General features: G+C 39.9%; 1 protein-coding gene across 3 annotated transcripts in view; it reads left to right on the top strand.

Moving 5' to 3' along the window:
- Window positions 1-25,573, top strand: part of LOC133127204 (vacuolar protein sorting-associated protein 8 homolog) — a 40,617-nt gene that overhangs the window by 1,331 nt on the left and 13,713 nt on the right. For all 3 annotated transcript variants that reach the window (XR_009708602.1, XM_061239906.1, XM_061239907.1), the window contains exons 2-31: window positions 104-172; window positions 273-436; window positions 864-957; window positions 1,306-1,338; window positions 2,765-2,819; window positions 3,039-3,163; window positions 4,107-4,190; window positions 4,744-4,811; window positions 5,742-5,895; window positions 5,986-6,045; window positions 6,741-6,848; window positions 7,015-7,092; window positions 7,546-7,719; window positions 8,008-8,079; window positions 8,215-8,250; window positions 8,356-8,446; window positions 8,762-8,808; window positions 9,022-9,111; window positions 9,678-9,724; window positions 12,645-12,867; window positions 13,512-13,601; window positions 13,747-13,792; window positions 14,045-14,087; window positions 14,385-14,457; window positions 16,165-16,284; window positions 16,741-16,812; window positions 16,915-17,034; window positions 20,137-20,193; window positions 25,033-25,115; window positions 25,275-25,359. Coding sequence is in view for 2 of the 3 variants with exons in the window: in XM_061239906.1 (XP_061095890.1) it covers window positions 104-172; window positions 273-436; window positions 864-957; window positions 1,306-1,338; window positions 2,765-2,819; window positions 3,039-3,163; window positions 4,107-4,190; window positions 4,744-4,811; window positions 5,742-5,895; window positions 5,986-6,045; window positions 6,741-6,848; window positions 7,015-7,092; window positions 7,546-7,719; window positions 8,008-8,079; window positions 8,215-8,250; window positions 8,356-8,446; window positions 8,762-8,808; window positions 9,022-9,111; window positions 9,678-9,724; window positions 12,645-12,867; window positions 13,512-13,601; window positions 13,747-13,792; window positions 14,045-14,087; window positions 14,385-14,457; window positions 16,165-16,284; window positions 16,741-16,812; window positions 16,915-17,034; window positions 20,137-20,193; window positions 25,033-25,115; window positions 25,275-25,359 (2,661 nt within the window). In the remaining variant the exon portion in view is untranslated. The remainder of the gene's footprint in view (window positions 1-103; window positions 173-272; window positions 437-863; window positions 958-1,305; window positions 1,339-2,764; window positions 2,820-3,038; window positions 3,164-4,106; window positions 4,191-4,743; window positions 4,812-5,741; window positions 5,896-5,985; window positions 6,046-6,740; window positions 6,849-7,014; window positions 7,093-7,545; window positions 7,720-8,007; window positions 8,080-8,214; window positions 8,251-8,355; window positions 8,447-8,761; window positions 8,809-9,021; window positions 9,112-9,677; window positions 9,725-12,644; window positions 12,868-13,511; window positions 13,602-13,746; window positions 13,793-14,044; window positions 14,088-14,384; window positions 14,458-16,164; window positions 16,285-16,740; window positions 16,813-16,914; window positions 17,035-20,136; window positions 20,194-25,032; window positions 25,116-25,274; window positions 25,360-25,573) is intronic.

Raw genomic sequence — 25,573 nt, 5'->3', positions numbered from 1 at the left:
GCGAGTGAGAGGCTGGGGTTCAAATCCCACCTTGGACTCAGGCAAAAATCTTTCTCTCGTTACACCTGCATATCTCCAAACATTTATATTTCCTTTTTTTCAGTTGGACGACCAGGAGTTTGACATTCCTCAAGTAGAGACAGCACCCACCCTGGAGAGCATTTTAAATGAGGTATGGTTCATGCAGCTGAGAGCTTCCTCTCTGTTACTACAGATATAGCCAGGCATCTGTTTGCACCAGTGAACAGCCTTGTGTCTGTGTCCATATGCAGGACTCTTTCATGGAGATGGAGTCCAACCCCTTCTTACCTGATGACTTTGCACTCTCCACACTGGAGGCAGGAGAGTTGGGTGGAGGTGACTTGCAGCCCCAGCAGGAGGAGGTGGAGGTGTCTGAGGTGGAGGTGGAAACAACGTGTGCCCCAGAATACCAATGGTACCTCAACAGCTCATCTGAAAAGTGGTTGCAGAACTTTTGCATCCCATGATAACTTGAAATTAATGAAATAATTTGGTTATGCGAAGGATGTGCAAAGCAATATAGTGGTTACTATATTTTAGCTTCATTTCTTAAGTTTAAAGCTTCTGAAAAACATCATCATGTGGTCTAAACCAGCATACGTGTATTCAGCTAAATAGATAAGCTGGCCTATGTGCTCTAACTGGTGACAAAGAAAACCTCCAGACACTCTGGCCCTGCAGGAATGGAGTTGCCCACTTGCCCACCCTTGCTTTATGACCATATTAATTTTGCACTGGTGCTTTCAAATTAAATTCAATCGGTGTATGCCTGTGGCTTGTTTCAAGAAAAAGATCACTGAATGTTTAAAGGTTTGTGTGCATTCTCATTTTGTTCCATCAAGGATCAAAGATCCTCCTCTTCCTGCAGTTGAGCAGGATGGTGTTTTGCATTGTCTCACTCTGAAAGGCGTCTCTGCCCAGGTCCTCTCTGCTGTGGTAAGACATTTCTTACGCATCTCTCTGAGGAAAAACATTGGGTGTGAGCATATAATATCAGATTAATTCAAGTGATTTTTTCATTGAAGAAACATGAACTGTTGGTGTTGGTTTTCTGTTTGAACTTAATGCATTATCTTCCTGATTGGTTCATTTGATCCATGTGGCATTTAGGACAGATTTATTTTTTCATTAGGGAATGCCACACCAAATGTTTCCTCTTCTCATCTGCTGTACAGTATTTGCATCCATAATTTGTTTGCGTATGAACATGTGAACACCATTTGCTGGCTGTCATTGAACACAAACATTTTTACAAAAGGGCTTATTCACTGTGTTTTCATACAGGGCCGAGTTGAAGGTGGAGGCCCAACTGCAATGGTAAGTCCGGATGTTTTTTTTCCCCAGGCACCCATTGATGTTTTATATTAAAAAAAGAACTTAGATTGGCCACAGATTTGACACCTGGCTGCTTGGTGTTTGCTTGTTGCATCAGGGGGTCCAAAAGTCTGAGACCACCAGTGAAAATGCTTCTATTTTGCATTCTTAGCTAATTTAATACAAACTTTTTCATGACAACTTAAAGTGCCAAAGAGCATCTTGTGATGTTACTGAATACTTTGCTTTTGTCTTCAAGTGCCCCCATAAATGTTCAATGGGGTTGAGGTCTGTATGTGTGTGTGTGTGTGTGTGTATATATATATATATATATATATATATATATATATATATTATATATTATATATTATATATTATATATATATACATACATATATATATATATATATATATATACACACATTACATTTTAGTAATTTGGCAGAATATTTAAAAACTGAATCAAATCAATATTTTTTGTGACCACCATCACTTCTCTGAGATAGCCAACGCTGTCTTGCAGTTCTATAAGACAATCAGCAGGGAGGTTGTTCCAAGCATGTTGGAGAACTTGCCACAGTTCTTCTGCAGACATTGGTTGGCTCCTTGCTTCTGATCTCAGACGGCCTTGATCAAGTTTTGCATGTAAAAAGTAGTCAATTGCTTACAGTAATATGTTTTTTTTTGAAATACAAAAATGTCTCAGTAAAATAAAATCTTTTGGAAAATGAATATTTGGAAATCTCAAATGTGTTCTATACACACAAAAAAAGACAAATATATAAAAAAGTATAGGGTGCCTAAGACTTCTGCACAGTACTGTGTGTGTGTATATGTATATGTAAATGTGTGTATATATATATATATATATATATATATATATATATATATATATATATATATATATATATAGTAATCATGTTCTTACTTCCATTCAATCTAGATCTAATGTTCCTCTTCTTTCCCTCTGTGGATATCACAGATTAAATTAAATGCGTCATTTCCCTTGTTTCTTTCTCTAGAAAATCTTTGGAAAAGCTGTCTTACAATTGCCATTTGAAGTTCATTAAAATGTCCTGAAAAGACATTTGCAAAAATAAATGTCTAGCTGGTCTAAGCATGCACTATATAATGTTGGGGAATGTCTTTTGCAGAGTATCAAGGTGGTACATGCTTGATTTATAGATTCTTATATACCTGTGGGCTAATGTTTGGATTTATTTTTTAAAATCTCCGACTTAAAAAATAGGAGATTTAAAAAATGTTCGTAAAGATTGGCTGGTCAGCATATCCATCCTATTACATGTGAGGTGTTTTCAGGGTAGCTGAGTGAGAATGTCTTGGCAGTTCTTGAGTCTGAGGTATATCTGTTCATCAGAAAGCCTGTACTTGAAATACATAATGTTTCTTGGATGTCTCTCTGTTCTAGGCTGTCTGTGGCATTATAGCAATAGGAACATCAACTGGCCAGCTGCTCATATTTGGTAAGAAAGTGCTTGTTTTGCTGACTTGGCTGGTCTATTCTCTGCATCACAAAGGTTACCAGTCATTAGCTGCATTTAAGTTAATGATTACACACTGTCATCCTAAAGCCACAGTGCTCGAGTCATTGCCTGTGGACTGTTCTCAGATCTGTGGTAGGTTTGACCGTTCTTCTTATCAGCCTGTCACATTGCATGCTTACGGCCTCCTCTTGTCACCAGACCCCAGTCAGGTTCTGAAGCTTTGTCTGGGGAGCCAGGCCTTGGGGGCCCAGCACGGGTCCATAACTGCTCTCAGCTTCAACCGCGACGGCACTCGCATCCTCTGCGGATTTTCCATGGGACCGGTAACCCACACTGCCCTACTTCCAGAAACATTAAATGGAAATGATGATAATATAACAACTTATATAACATAAGTGCGCATATTTGTTTATGAAACTTGCCTTTCAAAGGAGTTACTTTCAGCCTAAAGTGCTTGGAAAAAAATACATTCCATATTAAAAAACACTTTTTACTAAACAATTCCAAGAAGACAAAGTAAAATTATATAGGCAAAATCCTCTAACAATCAAATTAAAAATACTAAAAGGATAAGGAATAAACCATAAAAGCAGTTATATGAATAACTACAGTGATTTCCTCTATTGCATATTTGTCACACCGAATGGTTTCTGATCTTTAGACAGTGTGTTATATTAGATAAAGGGAACCAGAGTAAGCACAAAACACATTTTGTTTAATGAAAAAAGTTATCAAACACTCATATCACCCCTGTAAAAAGATAATTAATAAGTGTTTACGCTAGCACCACCTTCAGCAGAAGCAATGGCACCAAATTCTTTCGATAGTTTCATATCAGTCTTTCACATCACTGGGAACAAATTTTATCCCACTCTTATTTGCAGAACTGCTTTTATTCACAAATTGCTAGATGTTTGAGCATGAACTACTTGTTTCAGGTCCTCCAGACAAACCATTCAAAAACAAACATGCAGGGAAATCAGAAAGAGGAAAAGTGCTTTTTTTACGGCACTGTACACGTAATATCCATGTAATTCTGTTCAATAAACAGATTTCTGAATTTACACATATGCAGTTTATTGTAGTTATTCTCTGTAACCCATTTGTAGCGATACATGATGCACACAGTTGATGTAAATGGAGTTCTGTAGGTATGTGAGAGGGTTTCCTCCAATATGAACTATGTGTGCTCTTCTACATGAGTGTCACTGTCCAGTCCAATTAGTGACTGACCAGCAATGTGTTCCATGCTTGTTTCATCCATAGATTCTTCAGTGGGATGTTGAATCAGGAAAACTGCTTCGCACAATTACCATTGTTCCAGCAGGCACTGCAGTAATCACTGTTAAGGTAGGATTCATTGTGGATGGAACTGGAGTCGATTGAAATGGGAACTGGGCTTTCACTTTAAAATAGTATCACCTCAATCTCATAGTTTTTACATATTGCTGTGGTATTTCAACACATACTCTTACATTTGTCCATTCATGATATTGGGTGTAATGGTCATCTTTAATTTGCACATTTCAATGAATCCCAGTTTAAAGCAGCTATAAAATGGCTGTGAAACGGGTAACAGGTTATAAATCATAACAATACTTTTAAATTCCATAAAACAAGAAATAAATCAGCAATTAGCAGCAATTGTGGAAAAATAAAATCCTTTGACTTGACTCATTATTTCTAAAGCTAATAAAATTACTGACAAAGATGTACTTGAATGAAAAAAACCTATCCAATTATTAGATTTGCAGTGTCAGTTCTAAATGCAGAACAATGACAGCTGGTGCACTATCACACCTTGGCTGATTAAAACTTTTGGTCTGCTGAGTGTACAGAAAGTGGATGTGTGCTAACAGTTTTAAGATCCATGACTGGTTGGTTCTCGATCACTTGTTTCCAGTTTACAGATGACCCCACAGTTGCTGTGTGCAATGACAGTAGCGGCTCTGTGTTTGAGCTTCAGTTCAAGTGAGTGTCATCGTCATCTGTCTCTCCTGTCTTCAACCATGTCTCACTAACAATGAAAGGTCACAATGTCCTCATCGCTATGTGCAGGTAGATGCCTAGAACTCTTGAGTTCTCTTCTCTCTTGCCTTTTTGAGAAGACCACATAATGTTCTTGTGGTACCTTGCCAATTTCAACCAGTCTTGGGGTTTATGACTTAAATAGTATCTGCATATACAAAAATAAGAAAATATGATCATGAGAACAGGTCATTAAGCCTGTCTAGGCTCTTCATTTGCCTACTATCTAGAAAGTAGTCTGGAAATTCCCAAGGTTTCTGCCCTGACTTCATGGCTGGGCAAGCTGTTCCATGCATTTCCTCACATCAGTGTGGAATTGTCCTTTCATTTCCATATATAGCCTGATGACAAATGTTATTAATTGCTTTTAATTGAAATACTACAAACCAATCATCTCCAATCTTTTGATTATCTTTTTTAAAATAATTAAGGCCCTGATATATGAAGACCCTTCACTAAAACCTTTTAACACACGCAAAACCAATGATTGGTGCAAAACAATTACTGTGACCAATCTTTGGTCATGTTATTGGTTTTGTGCACATTAAAAGATTCTGAAGGCGCACATTCGATCGATGGGTGCCCTGCATGGCAGCCTTCCACCGTCAGTGTGTGAGTGTGAGTGTGAATGGGTGAATGAGAGGCATTCATTGTAAAGCGCCTTGAGAAAAAGAGCTAGATAAATGCAGTCCATTTAAAGGTCTCAACAAATCAAGTGCCTAGTTGTCTTCATACTGTAACTCTTGCATGCCATATCTCATTTAGTCCTTCTTTGCACTTTTTCAGGAGCTTCTGTGTGTTTTTTGTATACAGTGGTGCTTTTATTTAGAATTTTTAACCGTCAATGGTGACCTCTCTGTTCACTTCACTCAGGAGATCCCTGGGAGCGAAGGCGTGGGACTCGCGCTGTTTGTTCAACAGCGAGAAGGGGGCAGTGCGCTGTGTGGAGCCCCTGCAGCTCAGCGAGGAGCTCTCCGGACACCCCGCTGCTCAGCTCCTGCTGCTGGCCATGGTGTCACAGCGTAAGGTGGGAGTCTTTACTGGTAGCTAGTCTCACTGATCCAATCGATGGATTAATTTGCAGTTGACACACCGTTTGTCGTTCACCTCTCCTCAGCTCCTGGTTGTCTGTCAGAGACCGGAGGCTAGGGTGATCCATGCTTCCCCTCTGGTCAAGGTTAGTGTCCAAGCGCCAATTCTGCTGTCACTGAAAAGTGCTGAAATGCAGCATCTTAAAATTATAGAAATATGTCTGTAATAAAAGTGTATTAGTCCTACTTCCTGTTTTCATAATAGAACAATGCCAGCAAAACATTGGCAATAATATTATGTAGATAACCTTGTGCTAATAATTTTTCCGTTTTTATCTGTTAAGTATGGCGCTATTTCCAGAAGATGTATTGACATACATTTAAAACGGTTAAGAGCAGCAGTACTGAGGAAGACTCTATGTTACACTTATATAGTATATTATGTATAGTTATCAACAGTGTAAGAAGTGCTAGAATCAACGCCGAATAGAAAACAGACCGAATACTACAGTGCTACAACTGAGGTCTGGATGCAAGTTCAGCATTTGTTTCGTATCATGACCTTAAATTGGTTGTCAACATTTTCTACCAATGTTTTGGCAGTCTGTTATTGTCATTTTACTCTTTCTTTGGGTGGCTTTTGCTTTTTTGTCTGTCAGTTTAACCCGTTTATGTTCAAAGTAGCTTCATTGTCAGACATTATACACCGATGGATTTGTGTTTTATGGTTTGTACCATTACCTGTCCATCAATTGTGTGAGGAAATTTGGAGTGTGTTTTCTGAACTCATAGGATAAGGCATTGCTTAGAGCGCTGACAGTTGTGTGTTTGCACTTCGCAGGTCCATGGCGACTGTGTTCCCAGCCTTTCCTGGCACTTCCTGCGGATAGGGGGGTCTGCTGATCCCGCTGTGGCTTTCTGCCAGGGATCCTGCTTGTGTCTCTACCATGTGAGCAGAATTTCTGAATAGTACCATGCATGTATCCTTCTCATTTAATATTTTACACTTGGGCTAAAAAAAAGTCTCCATCTCACTATTGTAGGCACCTGATTTTAAAATGGTTAAATACTGTGTGTACATTGAGGTAAATCATTGCATTTGTTTTCAACTGCAGGTCAAATTTGGAAGTGAAAGTATCTCTGTAGAGAAATTAAAAGAATTCAATTTCCAGTTTGAAATAATAAACACCAAGGTAAGTGGAAACCCACTTGGGATAAATGCTGAGAACTGTGCAAAGATTACAGTATTGGCACCCCTGACACAAACAATTTAAATAAATTATTTAAAAAATCAATACATTCTGGAGCCACCTGTATCTGGAGAAAGACTTTAGAGATTTTATCCACTTATTGATTCTATACATGGTCAATCAATTCAATAAAAAGTAATGGGGTAAAAATCATGAACAGAAGTCTACAGTGAAGCTGTTATTACTTTCAATACAATGACTTTCAGTATAAACAGTCAAAATGTGTATAGGTTTGTATGTATTGTATATATGTGCGTGTTTATGTTTGTGTGTGTGTTACCAGTGTGTGTGTGTGTGTGTTACCAATGTGTGTGTTTGTGTGCCCATGCTTCAGTAAAGTTTAAAAAAATACCTGCATTTAAAAGTTGAAATACTTGTGAATACGATATGTTTTAGTGGCTGCGGCCCAGAACCTTGCTGTTGGTAGATGCTGCCGAGCAGATTCATGCAGTGGACAGGGACAGTGGGGAGCAGCTGCAGGAGTTGGAGCTGGAGAGTATGGCCCTGGTCAGCACCTCTGCCCCCTACCCAACCAACCAGGCCTCAGAAGAAAACACCACCGCAAAACCGGTATGTTAGCCAATGGGCAAAATATTCACACAGTCTGATTATTGGGTTTAACATTTCAAACCTCTCTCTGTTTTCCAAAAATGATGGATACCTAGATTAATATAATAGAAGATAAAGATCTGAATTTAATTTGAACTTTAACTGGATATTTAATAAGAACAGCTTTATTTGAGCTGTTATTGCAGCAATCGCCTCACTCATAGAGTCTTATTCTCAAGCATTCTCTTATTATCTTATTTTTATATTCAGAATAAAAATGCCAGCTTTTCATGGTTGTGTTGTTTTCAGAGGGAATACAAGAAGCTTACCTACCAGTCAGTGTGTGCACATGGAGGTCAGGTTACCCTTCTGGGGACGAAGGTGATTTCTCTTCATCTTAGCCATGAAAATTTGCGAAATTGATCATAGCATTAAGTGTCCGTAGACAGACTTGAGCTGTGAGTTATTCACATGAATACTTACTCCACCTTCTCTTATATCGTCTTAACTTTTCAGTCCGTGCAGCGGGTCACTTTGAAAACATGGGAAGAGGTAAGAATTTCAGTAGCTCCAGGAAAGATTAATGGATGTCCTGTAGATCCTCTCATTTCCGCTCATTTCTAATTTCTGTAGCCTCTATTAATTTGTGATCCTCAGAGGCTGGACTGCCTGGTGGAACTGGGGCGTTACATGGAGGCGCTGGCTCTTGCTTGGAAGTTCTTTGACCGGAGTGCCAAAGCAGTTGTGGGTAGGTAAACACTGGCAACCTGGTGGACCCTAGGTGTCTGCAGTATCTGTGTCTATATTCGGATAGAAACCCAGATGTGGGAGGAGCATTCACTAGAAGTTGGGTAAATCACATTTAGGCTAGAAAACTGGAACTTTCTACTGTGATTTAAGCTCGAAAACTTGATAATCACTACGAATCTGAGTTCATTAAAATTGTTTAATATTGTTGCCATGTTGTAAGCACTAGTCGTTAGCAGTGTGTTGTATTTCTTTAAATTCCTGCCTTTAAAGTTTAAACAGAAATGAATATAGATTTTGTTTTCTGATGTGTAAGGTCTTCCTGGGGACATTCAAATGCGGAAAGAAAAGGTTGCTAATAAGGTAAATGCATTTTTGTTTTTCTCATAATATGCCTCTAAATTTGAATGTCTTATCAACGCTTTATTGCTGTGATTGTGCTGTCAAATAATTATGTTACTAATAATGAATAACTGACCATTATGAAATATTAAGTCTTGCATTTCTAAGATAGTAACGTTTTAAATGTACTATTCTATATTCTAATATGTTCAAGTGCTGTATTTGATTCCTCAGATGACAAAACTGCTGTTGGCCTATGTGGAATTGTCACTGAGAAGGTGTCCTGAGCAAGGAAAACTTCAGGTCATGGAGGAGCACTTCCAGGTGCATCTTGGGAAACCATTCACTGGCTTTGTATACATGCCAATAACATGAGATGACTTTAGGTCATTTTTATATATTTTTAAGTCCAGATATTGTCAGTGTTACATTCAGATGTAAAGTCAGTATCTTGCTGGGAGACTTCCCTTATTTTTCCATCAGTATGTAGCTATCAGTGCAAATCTCTTTAAAGATACTTCCTTACTCCTTACTTCCTACTTTAAATATTGTCTGATCCTGCTATAGAAATCAGATTGTTGGATTGAGTGGGATTGGAAGTTTAAATGTTATGCGCAATTGCAACTTGAAAATGATATTACAAAATACATGTAAAAAATGATGTTAAAATTTTGTCAGGAATAATGATATTGTGGTACAAACTGAATATGGAGTTGCTATGTTAGAGACAGTCAAAGTCTTGTATAGACTTTAAGATGTGCTTTAAATCAATTGGAAAAATATTTGTTGTTTTCATGTGAACCAGTTTTATAAATGCCTGTGCTGAGTTTAGACTGTTTAAAATCGTTTTCTCTTTTTAAGCAAAATAATTCAGTTTTTTTTCTCTTCAGAAAACAATCCCCCTTTGTGTTACTTGCTGCATCAAGTTCAACAAAACGTGAGTATTAAGCATAAATGATCATGGAACATTTTGTGTGGGATGCACCAAGTAAATTTATGTATCACTTTGCTTGTTGAGAAGCTGTAACTATACTGCTTGGGAGTTTGATGCATGCCAGAGGGGGAATGTACAGTGGGAGCAATAATTATTTGATCCCTTGCTGATTTTGTAGGTTTGCCCACTTACAAAGAATGGAACTGTGTAGAATTTTAATCATAGGTACATTTTAACATTGAGAGACAGAAGATCACACAATAATCCACAATAACAACATCATATACATTTTATAAATGTAATATCTTATTTTCACATGAAATAAGTATTTGATCCATAGAACAATAGGACTTAATACTTGGTGGAGAAACCTTTGTTGGCAAGCACAGAGGTCAGATGTTTGTTGTAGTTTTTCACCAGGTTTGCACAGATCTTGGGAGGGATTTTGGTCCACTCCTCTTTGCAGATCCTCTCCAAATCCTTAAGGTTCCGAGGCTGTCGCTTGGCAACTCGAAGCTTCAGCTCCCTCCACAGATTTTCAATTGGATTTAGGTCGGGAGACTGGCTAGGCCACTCCAGGACCTTAATTGAGCTTTTTGAGCCACTCCTTTGTTGCCGAGGCCGTATGTTTTGGGTCATTGTCATGTTGGAAGACCCATCCACGACCCATTTTCAGTGCTCTCACTGAGGGAAGGAGGTTGTCGCCCAAGATTTCCTGGTACATGGCTCCATTCATCCTCCCCTCGATACGGTGAAGTCGTCCTGTCCCCTTAGCTGAGAAACACCCTGTTAAATAGAGTGTTGAGGGTCTTTTAGGTTGGCACAAAAGATAGCAGTGAGGAAGATATGATGTTTTCTTGGAATTTATTTTTCCACCACCAGGTGTTGAGGCATCCAAAATGAAAGAAATGCAGAAAAATGACAAAGGAAATAAAGGAAAATAATAGAAAAAAAATGTTTATATAAAGCTATGGCTACATCAGCCAAACAAAAGTACTTGAATAAAGTCAGACTTCAATAATAATAAGAACCATGATGATGATAATTAGACCATACCTCACAACTGAGGGATAAGGAGGACCTAGGCATTGGTTCCTTCCCCATAGAGATCTCCAAACAAATGAAATGCCTTCCTTTTTAACAGGTAGACATGACCACCCCAAATTGGCACACACCATGACATTCCATAAACACAGGGGTGTTTACATATCACAACACATATGTATTAAACAGCATTTAAAAAGGTACCTATTACACAAACACTACACCAGGCCTTTAAGTTTACAACAGTACATGGACACATGCCATTAAACTCACAGTAAGTGTTACACAACACATAATTGATTTTACGAAGACGTAAATGCGCCGATCGCGAACGTACCCAACCATATAGATGTCTCAGGACGGGAGCGCGCTTCCCTAGAAGCACCAGGAAGAGAGCCAGCTGATATGGCGGTAAGAAGTTATGTCTCTAAATCACTGCATTTAACCAAGCACTGTACATTAAATAAATATCTTATGCTCACAGGCCCATACCTTTTGGTTAACATGTAATTTTATCAGAGCACAACCTAGTTTTTGCATAAACGAGTGAATGACTTAATGAACAAATGTGCGTGAAATGTTTGGCGAGGTCTAACCGCATGTGTGCACCCATCCGTTTATACTCACGCAAACTCAACACGTAACACATATCACAGTACTAGTGAATACTAGTGGAGGGAACATATGCACTTTATGAACGCAAGTCCATAATTTATAAAAACACATATAAAAGTTCAGTGCAGCCACAATAAGGACGCGTGAGGACGCGCCAATGAGCCGCGACATCACACACCCCCAAAGCATAAGGTTTCCACCTCCATGCTTCACAGTGGGGGTGGTGTTCTTGGGGGTTGTACTCAGCATTTCTCTTCCTCAAAACACGGCGAGTCGAGTTGATGCCAAATAGCTCTATTTTGGTCTCATCTGACCACATCACCTTCTCCCAAGCCTCCTCTGGATTATCCAGGTGTTCTTTGGCAAACTGCAGACGGGCCTGTACATGTCATGTCCCTTCTTCCGCAGACGAACCTTGCGCGCGCAGCAGGATTTTAATCCTTCACGGTGTAGTGTGTTACTGATGGTTCTCTTCGTGACTGTGGTCCCAACTGCCTTCAGGTCATTAACAAGCTCCTCCTGTGTAGTACTGGGCTGATCCCTGACCTTTCTCTATGATCATTGATATCCCACGAGGTGAGATCTTGCGTGGAGCCCCAGACCGAGGGAGATTGGCGGTGACTTCCATTTTCTAATAATTGCTCCAACAGTTGTTAACTTCTCACCAAGCTGCTTGCTTATTTTCTTGTAGCCCATCCCAGCCTTGTGCAGGTCTACAATTTTGTCCCTGATGTCCTTAGACAGCTCCTTTACCTTGGCCATGGTGGAAACATTGGAATCTGATTGATTGTGTGGACAGGTGTCTTTTATACAGCTACATAACGATGTAACGAGTTGACACAGGTGTTTTGGATAATGAGTTGAGATTAGGAGTGCTTCTTAATGGAAAACTAACTGGCCTGTGGGAGCCAGAATTATTGCTGATTGGTAGGGGATCAAGTACTTATTTCATGCAAAAATACGATAATACATTTATAAAATTTATATGATGTTGTTATTGTGGATTATTTTGTGATATTCTGTCTCTCAATGTTAAAATGTACCTATGATTAAAATTCTACACAGTTCCATTCTTTGTAAGTGGGCAAACCTACAAAATCAGCAAGGGATCAAATAATTATTGCTCCCACTGTATATTCTTTGTATTTGGGAGACAATAGAGTGGTTTGCAAAGGTGCCACACTTCTAAAATGTATAGGTTAATTTATTGGGATTACAAAAAAAATCCACATTCAAATGTTTTCATTATCCTTTCCCACCACAGGGAGGTGCTGTTTGGAGAGGTGTATGAGAAATTGATTCACCATTCAGTAGCGCTTGGGGTCCTGTTTGAGTGCCTGCAGCCCCACATATCTGCAGGCCGAGTAACAAGTATCCCCCCACTGGTCATGAAAGATATGGTGGGCCACTATGAGGACCAGGGCATGACCAAGCTTCTTGATGACCTTATACCCCACCTTAATGTCATGACCCTTGACCTCCACCAGGTGAGGGGTGGTATACTTCTGGGCACTTTGATGTGGCTAAGTTCACACTGTCAGTTTTTGGGAGTGACAACCGTATACATTTTTGAGAACAGGCTGAGCAGCATGAAATAAGTCACTCTCCTAATGAGATCTAGCAAAAGTAGTAAGCACATGACTGCAATAAGATCCGCACAGCCGTTGGACCCTTGATCAAGGCCCTTAAACCTGCATTGCTCCAGGGGAGGATTGTCTCCTGCTTTGTCTAATCAACTGTATGTCGCTCTGGATAAGAGCGTCTGACAAATGCCATTAATGTAATGTAATGACTGCATTTGTGGTGTTAAGTCATTCATTGGAAATATTTTTAAAAATATTACCATAACCGCATTAAGCACTCCGATGGGGTGGTGACCGTATTTAGCTTCTGTCTGGATGTAGCCAATGTGTGATCTAGACTTGTCATAGTGTAGTTTAGGTTTCAGTTCAGCTTTATTGTGCTCATCATTTACCATTTAATAGATCGTTTTTAGCATTTTGCATGCTTTCAGCCGACAGTGTATTTACAATACAATGTATCTTTTTTCAGTTTGAAACACCATATGAAAATTAATTTTGAATAGCCTTTTTCGTTCAACCCATAGTGACTTTGTGTTTCTGTTTCATAGGTGGTCAGTTTATCCAGGCAGTACAGGCTCTGTGATGTTCTGATCTTTGTGTATAACAAAGGAATGAATGATTACATCACTCCCATTGAGGTAGGCGACACAGTTCCTAAGTTAGATCACTTGCCTTCCAGTTATATCACTGATTGGAATAATTCCTATTGTACATTTAGTAAACAAAAATTGAGGCCACAGTGACCAGTTCTCTCTAATTGTCCTCTTGATAATTATTGAACAGGAATTGCTAGGGAGCATGGCCAGTGCTTCTCACGAGGTGAAACCAGGTACACTTTCTGCACCACTCCTAAACAGTACTGTTTGTAAATAATTTATCTTGCTTTGACTGGAATTCAGAGTAAGGGTCATGAAACACGATGTGTATGTGAAAACAGTGCAAGTAACTGCTTTTTTGTTAATAGGAACAGTAATATAATGATGAAGAAATATTATTTACCAGCCAAGAAATGCCAGACTTTATGCTTTAACCTAGAAACCTACATGGTGTGGTTGATGAATTGTTTTCTGTTATTATCCAGATGAACTGATGACAGTCGGCAACAAGATTCTAGTATACATCAGGTAAAAAAAAACATAGGCTTTGAATTTGAATACATTTTCAATTTATAAACAATAAATATTCAATTTATTTCTGACAATGTACCTGTGTGTGCTTGAACTTCAGTTAAGTCACTGACAATACCAAGAATACAATTTGTTGCTGTTCCGAGTTGATGACTAAATGCTTACTGCATCTGAACAAACACATTCACATTCTCACATAATCACTTTAGGTGCTCCTTACAAACTATTAAATGCTCAGAAGAGCATGAAGAGAGCATCTATAGATTGTAACCGTATGTGCTTTTCTCATTTTAGCTGTTGCTTGACTGGCCAAGCATATCCTTTTGGAGTAATCCCAGACAACATGGTTCAAACTGTGAAATCAGAGGTGAGAGCTAATGACCAAACCAGAAACACACTGACAAAATAGTTGTGGTCAAAGGGCAGGTTCTTCATATGAATACAGCGAGTGCTAGAGCTAGTGCTGTAAAATGCTGGGTCAGTGTTCATTTAACCAAAATCTGATGGAAGTCGGTGATTTGTGGAATGTAACCAGAAATGAAAGATTTTTCATTGCACAATTTTTCTTTCTTTATTTTTGGAGTCAAGATGATCGCTGACAGGTCATAAGCTATCATGCAGTGGGCCTCATTTATCAAACATGAGCCGAACGAAATTCACCATAAATCCATCGGAAATACATTTCCACAAATAATGTGGAACTTTTCTAATGTCAGTTTTTCGTAGGAGCTGAACAAACATCACAAGTGGTCTCAGCTGTTTGTGTTGTGCATGGAAATGAAAAAGCACAGTTGTAAAGTGTTTTGTTACTTTATTATTCCATTCCATTCGCGATGGCGTTACATTTACAGCTTTATTAGAAGATTTCAAGCATGGCCACATAATCACTTTGTTTGAGCCTGCTTCTGGCTCTCTGCAAGGACAAGGAAAACGTAGCTATAGGCTACCCTCTGGTGGGATTCCAGATAACGACGTCTCGTATGACTTGCCAATGCCAAAGTGATAATATGTAGTACACATAATCTATGGTTGGCGGAGCTGAAACGGCTGCCTTGCAGAGGTCACTGTGGAAAGGAAAGTGTCAAATATTTATTTTTACCAGTTGCATAGTGCGTGTTACTTGAAAAAAGTTTACAACCACTAGGCTATATTGCCAGGCTTTAGTCTTCCACACCAATCAGCCACCCACCTGCCTAAACCAGCTTTTCATGATTAAAAAGGCTATAAACTGTATACACTTGTCTATAAACACTTAATATTTCATTATATGATATGCATACTTATATAAGCAGATAATCATAAGTGAATTTCATGAAGTTTAATTTTTAAATTAAAATGGAAGTAAGTTTATTGGACTGCTTTGTTATTGACATATCTTTGTATGTTCATATTTAATAAGAAATACATTCTTTAATATTTCTTTATATTTCAAAATGCATGGCATTTAATCCTACATCAGTATCACCCTTCTTCCCTCCTTTAGAATTGCATGGTCCTCCATCTGTCGGAATAGATCCGATGCATTTTTAAATATGGGGTCTTTTTTTTTTTTAAATATGAAAAATTCTATAGACGTGATTATGAACACCAGTACGACCAAGATATTTAAATAACAAAAAATGCACTATTAACTGTTTATAGACTAGTTTATACAGTTTAAAGAATTTTTAATTGTGAAAAAACTGGTTTAGGCAGGTGGTTTTAATGTTATGGCTGATCGGTGTATGTTTTTGGTTGTTTATGTACTTCCATTAACAGAACTTCAATCTCTGCTTCCAGCTTTTTTCTTTTTTCGACTTTCTCTTTAAAAAGCCAATGGTGTTTTAGGGGCGTCAATTTATGCTTATCCCAAATTTTGTGCACACGCCTTTGATTTCCAATTACTTAGTATTTATCAACATACACACTTGGATACAAAAAAAAGCTGTGTCTACACGTGTTTCAGATCACACATACATTTGCACACGCATTTCCAAAAATATAGATAAATAAGGCCCAATTTGGGGAAATTTTGGGTTTTGGTTACCGGGTTTAAGGTTCCTTTAGCGTTAATTTAGTGCCTTTTTTGCTCTAGGTGTTTACCTGCCTGACGAGCATGCAGGTGAAGGGTTTTGAAGCAAGCGAAGAGCCTTATCCATTCATCCGCACTTTACTCCAGTACAACACAAGAGAATTCCTTAATGTGCTAGCACTGGTAAGACTTGAGGAAGCAGACAAATTGTGCTTTTCTCCAAAGTTGAAGACCTTTTGCATTGTGTATTATACTGTATGCAATAGCAAATGTTATTTTGTAATAGGCTTATACATTTAGCTATAGCACCACATTTCTATTCATATTTGTAAAAGCAACTTTACCTCAGTTTTAGCAGTAATAGTCTGGCCATAATATATCCTCAAAAGGTAAGCATAAAAAAAAAACAGAAATTTACAGTAAAATATTCTATAAGGTTGGATGGGTTTAAGTGTGGCGTCTTTTCACTTGTTATTCTTTTTTTGCTTTAGGTGTTTACCTGCCTGAAAAGTCTTATCACAGGAAAAACATTTCTGAGAGCTGCATATTAAGTCAAGTGGCTGTGCAATGATAGACCACATTTGTACCGCAAATTCATCACATTCTCTGTCAGTTTATAAACTGCAATGCTGTTTCTAGGCATTTGCGGACCTGGAGCAAGACCAGCAAGCAATTGAATTCCACCAGAGAATGATAGACATCCTGCTACAGGTGAGTCTTCAAGATTGGGAGACAAAAAATAACTCTGCATTAACAATCACTTCTGTACTGTGGTGTCATTACGCCGTTAATATGCAAGATCTGTGGCTGCAGGTGATGCTGGAGAGCACAGATTTTAGCCCCTCCCAGATCGGCAGCCTATTCACCTTCCTGGCCCGCCAGTTAGCCAAGGCTGAGGACAAGCTGTTCGTCAACCGTCAGCTCTTCCACCAGGTCTGTACTAATGCGACTGCTGACTATGATGTGAGGTCACAGCTCCACAAGGTGATGCTGTTTATTTATAAGAACATGGATCTTTCCCCAGTACAGCTCGTACTATGAGGACACTGTTCTTTCACTCTATGTGGCTGGTGACTTATAAGGCTGTGTTCTAGGCGGTAGTGGTGAAGGCCCTAAATATAGCAACTGTAGGCGTAGGTTTCATTTCAACTTTGCTAAACTTGTAAACCTGTAGTCAAACCTTGAGTCTTAAAAGTATACTAGCCAGTCTAGTAATAAATTCATATGACAATAGAGGGGGTGGCATGTCTATTTATCTCGCCCCTACAGTATACTTACGTAACTGTAAACCTGAAAGCAGTTCAAAACATTTGCTTAAGTGGAGGTTTCATGCATTATTCAAGCATTTTATGCTGCATTTGGAAAATGTGTACTGATCTGTTCAGTTTTGATTTCAGATATGCCTTGTATTGACTTACAAACCTGTGCAGTTTTGTAATGTTCTGAGGGCCAAGGGATTGCGACTGCTTTTGCAACGTAGTCACTCTGCAACTTTCCTTTTGATGCATAGTTAAATGTATTCATGCATATGTACAGTAGCTTCAGAAAGTATTCAGACCCCTTCACTTTTTTGTATATAACATTTTAAATGGATCAAATTTCATTTTATTGTCCATCAATCGGCGGCATGGATGGTGCAGTGGGTAGCAGTGGGGCCTCTCTGTGCTGAGTTTGCATGTTCTCCCCGTGTCTGCGTGGGTTTCCTCCGGGTACTCCGGTTTCCTCCCACAGTCCAAAGACATGCACGTTAGGCTGATTGGAGAGTCTAAATTGCCCGTAGGTATGAGTGTGTGAGTGAATGGTGTGTGTGCCCTGTGATGGACTGACGACCTGTCCAGGGTGTATTCCTGCTTTTCGCCCAATGTATGCTGGGATAGGCTCCAGCCCCCCTGCGACCCTGATCAGGATAAGTGGGTTCAGATAATGGATGGATGGATGGATGGATGTCCATCAATCTACACCAATACTGACAAAGTGAAAATAATGTTTTTAGAAATGTATGCTCTTTGAAATGTATAAAAAATTAAAAACTGAAATTAAAAACTCATTCAGCCATTCAGACCCTTTCTGTGGCTCTCCAAATTCCGGTCAGGTGCATCCTGTTTGCTTGAATTATCCTTTATTGGAGTCCACCTGTGGCAAACTGAGTTGATTGGACATAGTTTAGAAAGGCAGACACCTGTATATATACCTGTATATATGATGATTGGCGAAAGCCGAAAAAGACAGGAAATTCACAGCACCGAGAACATTATCTTAACCTATGCTCTGACGAGGCTTCCAAACACAATGCATTAGTACCTGCTATGGGTACTGTAACTATGGTGGTCTACTTCAAACAACATGTACCACTGGGCAGGCTGCTGAGGATTCAATCAATATTCTCTTTGAATCAACAACCAAATAGATTATTTTTAATGGAATGCAGGAGTTCATTAAATGTTTGCTAGCTAGCTATGTCACCAACCAACCATAGGAGATGACGTTTGGCTAACTTTACTGTTCAAACTAGCTAATGTTACAGCATGATCAAAGCCAGTTACTTGCTATCTCTGCCTATCTTGTTAGCTATGATAGCTGTCCATGTAATTAATGTAGCGACGGGCAATGAAAGAGAATGAACAGAGAAGATGTCATGCCTCATGCCAGGATGTGCTAGCTGTTGATATCTTTAGGAAACATTATATTAAGGCAATGTTGTTTTGTAAGCTTGGTGGTGACAACTAGTCTACTGCTGTTGTTGGTTTAATGTATATGCTTTACAGGACTTAATAACATAGCTAGCTAGCTAGTTAGAAGTTGCCATCATAGCTAAATTGTCCTATTTTACATAGCTAGCTAGCCAACACAATTAGCTAGTAATGTTAACATGACTTTACCACCAAGCGGATATAGACTAGCTAGCTAAGCATAGAACTAGCTAGCTAACCCTACAAGACACACCGATAGACATTTGATGGCTAGAATAGCTACTGACTAACCAGAGATGCTGTTTTTTTGTGGTGCAAAGTATGAGCATGTAAAGACATAATGTTACTTAGTTATTTTGGAAAATCAGATCCTAGAGCAGCAGGCCTGTTCGAGACACAGTGAGTCTGCTGCCTACGTGACAAAAATTATTTAGGCTACAACACCTACCCCATTGTTTCTTCTCATCTACCTTAATTATATGGATTGCAACACAATGAATGCAATACATTCCTCCTTCCATGGCTTTTTATAAACACTACATGTGTTTTTAAAATAAATAAAAAACTTAACTCACTAAAGAAATGCAGACAATATGTGCCATTTTCAGGAGTGAATGTGTAGGGCAGGCTATGCAATTCAGCAACATAATGGCTGACGCATTGAAGCTAATTGCGCGAATAGCGCTGTTGAAAGTAAAATCGCACATAACGTCAATCACTCAAAATGCATTCACTGCAATGGGCCTTGTGACAAAGATATTGAAGATTGGTGGGATTAATTATTGTGACTAATACAGAATCGAACAACTGATTTTTATTGAAAATAAAGTGGTTCTAGTTTATTCTCGTTCGCTTGTCACTGGCGTCTTCAGACACGCGTTTGCCGGTCTATCTCAGAGATGCTCCAAATAAAACAATTTGCTACTCATCAATATACTAAAATTAATAGTTTAATTCAACAAACATAGGGTAACTGTTATCCATACCATTAAGCCAGCTTCCACAATAAATACTAGTTTGTTGCAAGAGATCAGATACGATTTCAAATAATTGTGCTGTCCACTCTGTACCTAGTTATGTAGTAGAAAATGCCCTCGATTTTCTTTTTTTAATCAAAATAATACAAATCCAGAAATCCCAGTGCACTCATAGCATAATGAGTATCTGCTTACAGTATCTGCCACATTAAATGGTCAAGTTTTCTTCCAGTCCATAATGGGATGGTGTAATTTACTGAGCTGGTTTGTGTAGTGCTTCATTGTGGCCAACGCTCCCCGTTAAGTGTTTTTTGAATGTACTTGATGTCACCAGCTTCTGAACACTGGATGTCTCTATTTCAACGCAGGCTCTTGATTTTCTGTGCAATCCAGAGGACACAACACAACATGCAGAGAGACAGCAGGTATGTACAGTAGCTCCATGTATTTTCGTATGTAAGCCAGTCACTTCAAGCAAAAGGCTGGAACTCTCAAATGCATGCAGCTGCTAGTTGGTATGTGTCAAACTAGTAAAACATGAGGTGATATTGGTACAATACATTGGTGGAGTGAGCCTCCATCGCACTGTTTCATAGCAAAAAGGAAGTAGATGGTGTGTTCTGATATACTCAACCACAGGTTTCAGGAATACAGTGATGAAGACCTCTGTACATACTGTATGTTCACAAAGTAGAGATTAAGATCTGTGGTGCTGTGAACAACACACAATTCTAGCAGTGTGTTCCTCATTTGTCAGTGCTGCTTCAAGAATTTAAAAATAATTAGAACCTGGGGTACACAAAATATTAATTTGGATTTACATTGTAAAGTGATTTTAAAATGTAGCTACCTGCATGAAAATGATTTGGTTGTCATCCTGTTTATTTTTCTGAAACTAGTTACTGTAGTCTTACAGAAAAACAGGAAGGTCTCCCGAACTTCATGATAATGGTTTTTATTTACAGGAACATCAGTTACAATATATGAAACGTATTCTGGATGCAGCAGTTTGACTGAACCCAAAACCTGTGCTGTGATGACTTTTTATTCCATTCCAAGCCTTGATTGGCAATGTTCAATATAGAAAGGATGTACATAGTGAATCTGCGACACCTATCAATTCGGCTGAATGTATTAGATCCTGTGGTGATTGAATTAGCATGTCTGTTGACTTGAGTAGCTCCTGATCTCTCACTCCCTGCTACTATTCTACCATTGTACGAACTGATAGCTGATAACATTCAGGAAATGTGTGGCCAGCAGATATATTGGCATCAGAGACAGATTTCTTACAGTCCCCCCTTTGATGCTTATTTGCAATAAAGCATCACCCATAAATACTGTTCATTAGTGGCGGTGCTGTCCTGCCTTGGGTTGCTCTCCTATAGCATGGAGAATCTTACCCATCATTCCACTGGTCTTACTCTGAGCACTGCCTGGCATTGCCTCTGCTTTTTTAGTGGATGTTATCACCCCTACAACCTGGGTGCCATCAGCTAAACAACAAACTATAACAATAGTCAGCAACGAGAGATTTGAGACTGAGCAACCCAAGCCAAGAGGAATGCCTAACAATATCATTATCATTTAAAAATAGAAAATGTCAGTTTAACAGTTGGATAGCATGAAGTGACTTTGAAAGTCATTTCCGACAATGTCCAGAAATGTTATTGATGATAATTTGCTGGGACCAGGTTCTCGTATTTCAGTGGTTATGAGATCTTTGTATATAGTTATCTTGTATATCTGCTAAAAAAGCCTACTCTGGATCCCTCCATCATCCAGAACTACCGCCCGGTATCTCTTCTTCCTTTCCTTTCTAAAACTATAGAACGAGCCGCTTCTACTCAACTTTCTTTTTCCTTTTCTAACAACAACCTGCTAGACCCCCATCATTCTGGCTTCAGATCGGGCCACTCGACAGAGACTGCGCTCCTCTCCGTCAGTGAGTCACTCCATGCCGCACGAGCAGCCTCCCTCTCCTCTGTCCTCATTCTTCTAGATCTCTCTGCTGCCTTCGACACTGTGGATCACTCCATCCTCCTGTCTGCCCTGTCAGCAACGGGCATCTGTGGCACAGCCCTGGACTGGATTGAGTCCTACCTCTCTGGTCGCTCCTTCCAGGTTGCCTGGGCTGGTTCGGTATCGACAACTCAGCCCCTCGCCACAGGAGTTTCCCAGGGCTCAGTCCTAGGCCCGCTTCTTTTTTCTCTTTACACTCGCTCCCTTGGCCCTGTGATCACTGCACATGGGCTATCCTACCACTGCTACGCGGACGATACCCAACTCTTTGTCTCGTTCCCGCCGCCTGATACGCAGGTTTCAGCCCGTATCTCTGCTTGCCTGAGGGACATCCTGAGCTGGATGGACAACCACCATCTAAAGCTCAACCCAGGCAAGACTATACCTCTCCTCATCTGGATCTCTCCATTTCCCTCGGGGATACTACACTCACGCCGTCACCCAGTGCAAGGAACCTCGGCGTGGTGATGGACAGCAGACTGTCCCTTTCCGAGAACATTGCGGCGGTGACCCGGTCTTGCAGGTTCTTCCTATACAACATACGGAGAATCCGCCCCTTTCTCACCCCCTACTCGACCCAGCTCCTGGTCCAAGCAATGGTTCTGTCCCACCTGGACTACTGCAATTCCCTCTTGGCTGGCCTCCCAGCGTCCGCCATCAGACCCCTCCAACTTATCCAGAATGCAGCAGCTCGTCTGGTCTTCAACCTTCCCAAATAATCACACGTCACCCCCCTGCTTACTTCTCTCCACTGGCTGCCTGTCATGGCGCGCATCAAATTCAAAACATTGGTGCTAGCCTTCCAAGCAGTTAAGGGGTCTTCCCCAGCTTATATACAAAAAATCATTAGACCCTACACCCCTACCAGACCTCTTCGTTCAGCCACAGGCCGCTTGGCACCTCCCCCTCTCCGAACCTCCACCTCACGCTCATGACTACTGTCTGTTCTGGCTCCACGGTGGTGGAACAAACTCCCCGTTGAGGTCAGAACTGTAGAATCTCTCCCCACCTTCAAGCGCAAGCTGAAGACACACCTCTTCAAGCAGCACCTCTCCCCATCCCTCCCTACCTCCCTGTGAACCTTAATTGTTGTCTCTATGACTTGCTTTGTGTATCGGTATTTTTAGTTGGCTAGGTAGCAGTGTTTGGATAGTTAACTTTGGTCACTTTTGCTCTGTTGTTTGTTTTGTTTCTTTGTAAAAAAAAAAAAAATCATAATTGGCCCTCGTCCTTATCCTTGTTGTACAGGTAGCAATTGAACTTCCCTCTAGGGTCTTTCAGCGCACTTCGCCCTGGTTATGGGTATGCACCTTGTTGTACGTCGCTCTGGATAAGAGCGTCTGCCAAATGCCAATAATGTAATGTAATGTCGTTGGAACTCGTTCATGTATGCACAGCTAGTTGGAACCAAGCTCCATGCAATGAGATCTGGAGCATGGACCCAATGGACATTGCACATTCCTTGGTGTGGCTTAAAATGGCTCCTGGTGTGGGTGGCAACTGTTGTTCGACTCTCTATGGCTTATCTGAAAAGACAAGAGACAGAGACCAAAGCAGTATATATTCTTCCAAAAAGTATGTAAAATGATTGATAAAAACAGATTCCCCAAAGAAACAACTGGTTTACCCACTTCCTTGCAGTCTTATTAGTCTCTGTTCTAGGTGTGAATGGCTGCTTCTTGAACCCATTTTTCAAGGTGCAACCTCTGCTTGCAATTTTTGCAATGTTTGAAGTAGGTCACAGTAGCCAAGATTACTCTTCTGTGCGCCCACTGATCCCACATGCGAAACAAACAACCCCATTCATTTCTGTGCTGTGACTGCAGTGTCTGCATTGTAGACTGCAGTGTCCACTCTCCCCACATGCATAGCATTGAAATGCGAGGGCCTTTTGCATCTACCTTGTATACCTTTTTTCCAAGAAAATGATTTACAGAAGAGGGTATTGTGTACCCTCCCCCCCAATTGCACCGATAGGTTTATTTGGGTTATTAGTTAGGTTTATGTTATATAACTTAGTCATTTTTGCAACCATATCAGAAAACTGTGTGTTGGAGTAAATATGTAGTGCAAGAGCACTGCGTGTATGATTCACACTGTGTGAACAGACTTAAACAACAGATCCTGCTTGGTAAGATTTACAATATTGCTGTAGGAACTGAACACTTCCCATAACCTTGCCTCATATGCCACTGGATTTTCCCCTGAAGACACCACTACCTCTAATCACAGGACTCCCAACAAAGCAGTTTTCCTCCCAGTTTTCCCTGCAACTCTGTTGTGGATGTTCTGAGGAAGTGTGCTCGCTAACGCATGGGGCAAACAAGCGGTCAAGCTTATGCAAGCATCAGCATCCGTCAATTGATCTAGATTAAGCCTACGCTCTAAATTTGATAGAAATTCAATTGGATCTTGCTTTGGAGGCTCAAACTTACCGATGTTTGTAATAATTTCAGTGGGTGATAATGGCTTCACAGTTGTCGTGGTAATTACACGGTTTCCATGCTCGGGTTCAAACGTCGCTTTCTCACGTACTGGTGCTAGCAGGAATTTCAATGTAGGCCTACACTCAGAACTGCTATTTCATGCGGTATGGCCTGTATTATGTTTGCCTGGTTTATTAGATATATCACTCTTGCTGCTGTTCACCTTGTCTACACGATTCCTTGCGTTCCTATTCTCAAATAGTTACTAGTGTGCGGTTTGTAATCTTTTCACTTCCGCATGTGTGTCAACTAATTTGTGTTGTAACTCCGAGTTAGAATGTTTTAATTTGGCCACCTCTTTACGCAAATCCAACTTCAAGAGGCTTTAATCTCTTCATATACAATTTACATGACGTCAGAAGGCTTTGCGAAGCTGTCTCAACTTTCCCTTCTTCATTTAATTTACAGACTTTGAGACTGTCAAATTGGGACAAAGTCCATGTATAAGGCTGCTCTTGGCTTTCAATTCCCTCCAATAACATACTCGTATATTAACAGGATCTTGAGAACATTTCCCCAGAATAATTTAACACATATTCGAAAAGCCTCTTGAGCACTCGATTCTAAATGCAAAATACAGTTCAATCATTTAGACGGCCTAAGCGTGAAATTATTGAGACTGGAAATCTTGGTGGCAGGTAACACCATGGCACACAGATAACACGGCATCACTACAGTAATATTTGGAGTCACACCTTGACAAAAAAGGGCTGCTTAGGTTGGCTGTGTTGGTATGATATTGTGGTCTCTCCACAGGCCTTGTTGGAGCTGTTGCAGGCTGGTGGGGCTGCATACTTTGAGGAGAATAAGCTTCTCGCCATGGCTGAGGCTGTTCATTTGTGAGTATTCAAAGACACGCTCAAAGACGTCATTGTGGTAGCCCAATCGCTTTTCTATGGGAATAACTTTGAGCGCATCTTATTTTGTCAGCAAGGAAGTTTCACAGATAATTGTTTAATAGCAACTTGTGATTGCATCTGCTTTCTTATCACCCCTAGCTTTCAGGTGTGTGAGTTTGTGTATGAGCAGAGACGTTTATATCACAGAATTGTGACCTGCTACTTGAAGGATCCTGCAAGAAAGGTATGGCACTGTGCAGAATGTTGGAAACGTATCTTTTAAATGCAATTTCTTTTCTGAGGATCCAAATATGTTCCAAACCAATAATGTTCAAAACAGTGTTTTATTTCTTTGCAATGATATAATGAGGCAAGAGGAATTATACAGTTTAAATATATTGAATAACATGTCTTGATGTTGCTGCTTTGATACTGGATTAATTAAATTATTGTATGGT

Source organism: Conger conger, chromosome 4 (assembly GCF_963514075.1).
Source record: "Conger conger chromosome 4, fConCon1.1, whole genome shotgun sequence".
Taxonomy (NCBI): Eukaryota; Metazoa; Chordata; class Actinopteri; order Anguilliformes; family Congridae; genus Conger; species Conger conger.
This window is presented reverse-complemented; position numbering and strand designations above follow the sequence as displayed.